The following is an 8,347-nucleotide window of genomic DNA, read 5'->3' on the forward strand; positions in this document are numbered from 1 at the left end:
CTTTATAAGCACAATAAACTCCCATACAAAAAATGACAATTTTATGAGTTTATTGTCAATTTTATTTGCAAAATATACATCCGCCTTTGCTGCTTATTGTTTTTGTTAAAAATCAAATATTTTTTAAAATATTGAATAATCAAGTGTTGTAAAATTAGAATCCATTAAATCTTAATAAATTGCTAATATGGCTAAACGGCTGTGCAATTTATCTAAAATGTGTATTAAAAACGATTTAGTAAAAACAATGGACAAACTGCTAACAATACTTATTTTATAAAAAGCTAAAATCTCAATTCACTGGTCATTACTAGATGCTGGACTTGTAAATGCTTCAAAAAACCTCTCAGCCATACATTCAGCATCAGCCTCCCCTTCACAATAATAGCGCCATGGCTCAGGAATACTTTCCAGGCCGTAGAAGGCTCCAGCGATGGCCCCAGCCATGGTAGCCACAGTGTCTGTGTCCCCTCCCAGGGATATGGCATACAGGATGGATTTCTCAAAGCTGTTCACTTTCTACAAAATGTGAATAAAGTATTCAGATAGAAACTTTTAGGAGCTTTTAAAGTCTACTAAAATTTTCAGTATCATCAGCCATCCCCATGTACTCCTGTAGTACAACGCACAAAATGATGACTAAATTAACTAAATAATTATGTGAAAACCAGTAATTCACAGATTTATTATAATTCTGTGATATCTGGCAGTTTTTCTTTATGAACAAAGCTTTGAAATGACTGGCAATGTGATAAATTTAGAGTTCTTTTCCAGTAAAGCTAGCTTTATGCTTAATTTGACTATGAAATAGTCTATGACTTAAGCTGTTCACTAACGAAAAAATCAAACAAAATAAAAAATCTTTACAAAAAGTGACTCCGAAATAAAAAATTAAAGGAGTTAACATTTACTACATTTATATTCAGTTGCAAAAATAACATTCCTTCTAAAACTAAAACTTATGGCTATTAATAATAATGTTGTTTATTTCCTTCAGTAACAATTTCTAGAATTCTATTAAGTATACTACAAAATGAACTACATTGAAATATAATAGCATCTTGCTAATTTGATAATTAACCAACAACAAAAAAAATTTTAAAAGTTAATATTTTGCTAAATAGGTATTGATTATTGATTACAAGACTCACCTCAAGCTTAGGAATGTTTTGGGTGGCTGATTTTAAAAAAGCAAAAATGGCTGCAGGCACAGATCCCAGTGCACTCACATCGGTACCTGTAACAAATGTGAACAAACACAATTCAATAAACAATAGCACCTGTCTAACAAATGTGAACAAACACAATTCAATGTAAATACTACACAACAGTACCTGTAACAAGTGTAAACACACAATTAATTCAATAAATACTAAACAATAGCACCTGTCTAACAAATGTGAACAAACACAATTAATTCAATGAATGTATGTAAATACTACACAACAGTACCTGTAACAAATGTGAACAAACATAATTAATTCAATTAACATATGTAAATTCTGACAAGTGTAACAAATGTAAACAAACAATTAATTCAATTAACATATATAAATACCAACTAAAAATTAGTAAAAACATAACTTTAAATGTAAATATACCAGTACTAATCTAAACAATGATCTCATAAACCAAAATTATTTAAGCATAATGTAGGCTTTACGTTGAACACTAACAAACACTTCACTAGTTTGTTAGTCATACAAGTTGCTAAAAGTTGACTTGTTTTAAAAGTTACCTAGTTCATCCACAACTGTTGACTTAGACAAGGAATGATCTTTTAAAAATTCTTTCATTCTTTCCAGCTTGGCACAGTAAGGTGTGGGGTTTTGATCCAAGGCTCTGTAAAAATGAAAACAATATATTTAGATACTTGACGATATAATTGTACAGAAGACAAGAGAAGATATCTTTTGTTATTCACAGTGCTCCCATGTGACTGGACTAATTAAAGCAGTTCTTATTAGCATGTTTAAATGTATGTTATAAATTCATTACATTTGTTTTAATTTTAAAATAAATGTAATGATATTGGAGAAATTTACAAAATGAGATTTACTAAAATGTTAAAATTTAGTTAAGTTATAACACTTATAATTTTTTGCATGACTTTATTATTATTCCCCAAATACAGATTTAATTCTACGTTGCTTCCCCTGATTCTTAATATGGGAGATAATTGTCATTAGAACATAAACAATCTGTTAATCTAAAATGCACCAGATTTTCATTGTGAACTCAGTTATATTAGGAGCTTTTGGAGGATGAGAATGAATTTTTGTGGTAAAATATTCAAGCAAAGATTAAATATTTGTGGGGGGGGGGGGGGGTCCTTCAAAAAATTGTATTACAAACAATTGTGTTAATAAGCTTTTTTATCAACACTTCTTGGATCAAGTAAACAGCTTCACCTCAGCACTTTCAAAATACTAGCTTACTTTGAAGACATTCAGTCTAAAAAATTTAATTGTAGCATATAGTACACATTTCAAATGTATTCAAATAAATATTTTATACATTTCTAATATATTTAAATAAACATTTTTATACTTATGCTACTAAGCTTTAAATTGTAATTTACAGAAAATAATACAATAATTAAATAGAGAAAATTAGATTTTTTAAAAATGTGTTTGTAAACTAGAATGAAATAATAAGGGAGCATATGAATGCAGTTGTCTGAAGTGTTATCTGGCAATGTAACAATCAGTGTTGCCAGAGCACTAAATGCTAGCCAGGCCAGTAAAAATTCATAAATAAGAATTAAAAATTTGTAAAAGTTTAACTTTTTTTTTCCAATTCTTATTACATACCAGCTTTATTTTTACTGTGAATAAGAAAATAAGAAATGTGGTTAACTGAACAAGCTGTAATTATACTTTAGTTACTACTTAGTATATGCTTGGCTACAAATTTAGGCAATTATCCTTCATCCTGTTTCTACACTCATCATCATCATTTCCCATTTGTGCCCAAGACACATGGGACAGATGAAGTAGAGTTTATCTGCTTCAGAGATCTCAGCATATGAAGAGATAGCGTGGTCAGCACTATGCACAGCCACCTTTGTTTCCCTAACATGAGTTAGTTACATATCAGAGCTGGTTGGACTCAGGGACGTTCAACTTATTACAACCTGAATTTAAACTCGAGACTTATGGGTTATCAGTCTAGCTCTCTACCGCTAGGCCACACCATCCCATTCCTGCTCTCATAAAGACATTTAACTTTTTTGTCAAAGAGTGAACTTCTCATTGCTATAGACAGTGTACACATAAAAACTTTATAATCTAAATCAGTCTGCAAGACTTCATGAAAACTGTATAGAACCAAAGACTAGAGCTAAAAATATAACATTAAAATATTGCTGCTAAATTACTTATATTTATATACAATGGGCCTACATTAGAAAAAAACTATGTAGCCCAATGGATGAAAAGAATGTTAAAGAAGTTACGTCAACTTATTCTTTCCACCAATTTCAAGAGTAGCAGATGTTAAGCAATGCATAATTTTAAAATAATTTTTAAATGTTTGAACTGCATTTTACCAACCACTTATTTTAGACAACAAATTTGTATACAATCACTTCTTCAATAAAAGTATTTTTTTCAAAAATCAGAATTTTTTTTAGGGCTATCTCATTTATATTAACAATTGTTTCACTATTAAAATTCTTGAATGCTGAAAATACTTGCCTTGAAGGTTTCCCAGATTTAGTTTGTTGAGATGGTGAAGAGTTCAAATTTTTCTCTTCAACTGGCCTCATTTTAGATATAAGTGAGTCAAGAAAGCTGTCAGCATCTACGTGACTGGACACTGGTAATCTAAGACTTTGGTCAACTGCTAGTGCTTGAAGGATAGCACCATTGATGGCTAAATGGTGGCTGTGTGTAATCCGTGTAATGTCAGTGACTAGATGCTATTATAAAATAAATATTTATTATTTAATGTTGATCCTATTACTTACACATCCTAATTAATAATTACCATAACAGGTAAGTTCTGTTCCAAGATATATATTGTGTTTTATTCTTTTAATGCTAAATTGTGTAGGCCATCAAGAGAGCACTTCTTCACTGTAATAAGTGATATATGATACTAAAAAAGTTGCAGGTCGGTGCCTGGTACATTATCAACAACTCTGAACACTCAGTGAATTCCCTTTATTTCAGAAAGAGATAGATTTGTTTCCTTCTTATATTTAACCAGAGCAAAATTTGAATGAAATAAACGCTGGCAAATTACAAAATACATTGCAACACTAGAATTATAATGTGAAAAAATAAAACTGTATGTCAAGACTAAAATTTAGCAGTACAAAAATACAACAAACCATAAGTTTGGAGATGTCATTGTTTACAAATGTGAAGAGAGGGGCAGGGGCTATTCTCATTGCCCCACCGTTGCCATAGGAACCTCTTCCATCAAATTGTTGACTTGCTGGCAAAAATACATCTGTCAAATTTGGATCTAGTAGTGCCTTAAATACCACAGGAATGTTGCCACCATACCCTCTTTGTGGTTCTTTATCAAATTCCTTTGCAAACCTGGTAATAACAGAATAAAATGATTTAACATGTTTATTCATAACATAGTCTCCTGTAAAAATCTTAATCATGGCATGCTATAAACTTTACTATCAGTTTGTAAGTCACATCAAGTAAGTCACCTGGTTGCCATATCCCTGGCATCAAAAGAATGTTTATCAAGGAGTGAGTATGCCACACTTCTTAGCATAGCTGTGTCATCTGTGTAGGTATGGCAGTAAACATCGGCTGGTCTAGTCCCATTCTTTTTCTGTTCAAGCCTGTCTGATAAGACACATTTTTTAAAGTTTGATATAAACTTACAGAAACTACGCAGGGATAATGGTACTTCTATGAACAGAGGTAAAACAGAATCTAAGCTCGTGTTTGTTCTATCACAAGCTAACTGAGCTCTAACCTTGTTGTAATAGTGCCCTAACACTAACCTTTACTCGTTTGCAATTATGGTAGAAAAATTACCTCAATTAAATACTGTGTAATCTAAGTAACAGAATATAGTACAGTATCAAGAAATATATTACTATCATTTATTTTCTCCACATGTTCCAAAACATGCCTAAGTTTCACATAACTTTGGCCTTCAAATTTAGCTCCAATACAGTCGCCAGTGAGAGCACCTACAAGACATCCTTTGAAGCGAGACAACATCATGTCAGCTTCCATTCACTCACCTGTAAGGGATAAAAATACACCTCATGAATTATCTTACAGAAAAAATTAAATTAACTTAATAACAAATAAAATAAATTCATTGTATAGTACAATTGCAAATAACAAAATGAAAGTGGTCAGTAATCAACAAATGTTTCTGTATTTCTGCATTTTTTCTCAGATCCTTCTTTTGTAACATGTCCCAACAAAAATAAATCCTACTAATTAGATGATGCAAACCCTTCCTTCCCCAAACACACTGTAATCAATATAAGCATGTTTTTCATCCTTTTTATTTTAAAGAAATAGTCTATAAATGTAAGAACTACTTTAAAGTTTAAATAACTTTAAAGCAATATGGTAGGCCATAGATAGTCCGACTGAGAGTGTATTGTTGGGGGTTTGAGTATTTTTACCAGTGAAGCAGCTTTATAATGATTGAAATATTAGTTAATTTTGATCAGTCTCCTTCAGGTAAAATATGAAATAAAGAAATGTGGGTAACCAATGGCTATTTAAAATATGTTAATGTTAAGTAGTAAATCTACATGAGGTGCATTTTTAAATGTCACTTCTCACTATCAATAGGGCCATTCCAAAAATAAAGGGGATGCTACTGTAGTGTAAAAACTCTAAAAAAAACAATTAGTATTAAGTTACTACTCATTAACTAATTACTACAAGGTCTACAAATAATTATAGGAAATGTTAACGGTTAATCATATTCCTAACATAAAAAATCTGACACAATGGGTTGTGCTCCCCACCAAATACCTTTACAAAATAATTTCATATATCATTAGGACTATTAATAATAATTTAAGACATTATTAAATATTATATTATTATTACATAAATCCAGAAAATACCCCCACCCCCCAAACCCTTCTTTCAGTAATCTATTCAAGAACAGAGGGGGACATTCCCCCCTCACAAAATAGTAAATAGGAAACATTTATTAGGCCTAGAATAGAAAATAACTGCCTGAAAGAAAGGAGGATGAGGGGTTCGAAAGTTATTTTTAGGCAAATTTAGGCTAATCATTTTATAAATACATTATTTAGGCCTTAGTGAAATAAGTGACAAAGTAAGGAAATTCAACATTGTCATAGGGGTTGTCCATAAATGACGTCACACTCGTAGGGGGGAGTGGCGATATGTGACGGAGGGGAAGGGAGGAGGTAAAAAATCGTCCAAAAAAAATCATTGATGGATGACCCCCCCCCCCATACACATTTTTCACGAGCATTTCATTTTGATTTAAGATGGTGCAATTTCGTTAAAAATTTAAAAAATCTAACGGCCACTAGAATTAGAATCTAATCTAGATCTAGATCTAGAGTCTAGATCTAGATCTATTCTACTACACTACGTCATCACTACACTATCACTAACAAGTTAAAAGTATTAAAATAAAGTCAATGAAGACTTAGGCCTACTTAAAACTTAAAGACTAAAGAAAGAAGACTAACTAGAGAGTAAAGACCTAAAGTCTAAAGTTTAAATATTAAAGGAGATTAAAAAAATAAACTTTTACTTTTCACTAACTTGCGGCCAACTTAAAACTAGAATTGTTACTTTTTATTAGCTAAACTCAGTAAACTGGTACTAAAACATTATCATTAGCATCGATATAATAGGACTAAAAAACTAAACTAGAGAATGTTTTCTAGATCTCTATAATAAAATAAAGGCTTAAAGGCATATACTACATAGGCCCCCTATAGTTCTAGATCAAACTATGAAACTAGAACTAAGAATAAGAATTTAAGATGCTAGGTCGGCTGTGCTAGGTTTAGTTTTACTTTCAGTTTTAGTTTTAGCAAATAAATGTCAAGGTTACTAACAAGGGAGGCTACTATATTATATATTGCTTAGAAATTATAGTAGATCAACCTTTTGTCTAAAACTGTGACTAACTAAATTAGTCTCGTTAAGTAATGGACAAAATATTACACAGAATTACATAACTACCAAAACAAAAACTGCAGCATAGTATCATACTGTTTTAAAGTATAAATCATTATTTGCTGTCTACTAAGTTGAAGTTTCAGCGGTTCTTAAACCGGGTTTGATTGAACTATATAGTAGATCTATATACTAAGTATATAGTTATATAGTCGAACAGTCAAAGTAGTTTTAATAAATCTACACTACAAAAAAAAACAAAAACAGTCCAGTCCATTCCTTAGTGTCCGTTAGCCATTTTCTTGTTTGTTTTCCTCGCCTTCTCCTCCTGGAATTAATAATAATATGTGGAAAAAAATTTCTGCTAAGTAATATTATGGGCAAATCTATTGAAACAGTGTCAGGTAATCCCAGGGTAAGTAGTAGGCCTTGGCAGTCACAAGGCGGTGAATGAGGTACGGTCCGCACCAGGTGACACTATTTAAGGGGTTGGCATCAAATCGAAAATTTGAAATATTTACAGTCAAATCAATGTTTTACCCCACTAACAGATGACACCATTAGGCCTAGCCCCTATTCTGATATATATATATATATATATATATATATATATATATATATATATATATATATATATATATATATATATATATATATATGTGTGTGTGTGTGTGTGTGTGTGTGTTACGGTCAAACCCGAAGTCGGCCAAAGCAAGAAACTTAACTTGAAAGTCAGAAATGGCTCTTGATTTCAACCTTTGGCCATGGTGGACCGGTCAAAGTCATAATTAAAAGATCATCTGGCTAGGGACTACCGGCCAAAAACTATCACAACTTAGTCTAGATAGGACATCTAGGCCAGTGTGAGCACTAGCTGGCCAATGTATGAAATACGCTGTCAAGTTATAGGTCTTCTAGCTTTGGCTAGAGCGTCCCGACAAGTGCGCGCATTGGCCGGTCAATGTACAAATTAAGCTCTCAGTTCTAAGACCTTCGGGCTATGGCCAAGATAGCTGGCAAATGCGCACAATGGCCGACCAATGCGTACTTTGGCCGCACTTCGGGCTTTGACCGTAACATATATATATATATATATATATATATATATATATATATATATATATATAGAGAGAGAGAGAGAGAGAGAGAGAGAGAGAGAGAGAGAGAGAGAGAGAGAGAGAGAGAGAGAGAGAGAGAGAGAGAGAGAGAGAGAGAGAGAGAGAGAGAGAGAGAGAGAG

At 32.1% G+C, this 8,347-nt stretch overlaps 1 protein-coding gene across 3 annotated transcripts; it reads right to left on the minus strand.

Moving 5' to 3' along the window:
• Window positions 1-35: 35 nt before the first annotated feature.
• LOC131943752 (ADP-ribosylhydrolase ARH3) lies at window positions 36-7,036 on the minus strand. Of its 3 annotated transcripts, none has more exons than XM_059304006.1 (8): window positions 7,007-7,036; window positions 5,072-5,221; window positions 4,673-4,814; window positions 4,337-4,550; window positions 3,699-3,922; window positions 1,739-1,842; window positions 1,152-1,237; window positions 36-519 (listed from the first exon to the last, which is right to left on the minus strand). In XM_059304006.1, exons 2-8 carry the CDS (start codon window positions 5,211-5,213, stop codon window positions 298-300), a joined length of 1,134 nt encoding a protein of 377 aa, XP_059159989.1. In that variant the 5' UTR covers window positions 5,214-5,221; window positions 7,007-7,036; the 3' UTR covers window positions 36-297. The 3 variants fall into 3 exon arrangements, with proteins under 3 accessions (XP_059159989.1, XP_059159988.1, XP_059159991.1); XM_059304005.1 differs by lacking the exon at window positions 7,007-7,036 and adding an exon at window positions 6,739-6,871; XM_059304008.1 differs by lacking the exon at window positions 7,007-7,036 and adding an exon at window positions 6,641-6,658.
• Window positions 7,037-8,347: the final 1,311 nt, after the last annotated feature.

The sequence above is a fragment of the Physella acuta genome, unplaced genomic scaffold (genome assembly GCF_028476545.2).
Source record: "Physella acuta isolate Inbredline_101_S28 unplaced genomic scaffold, ASM2847654v3 ptg000466l, whole genome shotgun sequence".
Lineage (NCBI taxonomy): Eukaryota > Metazoa > Mollusca > Gastropoda > Physidae > Physella > Physella acuta.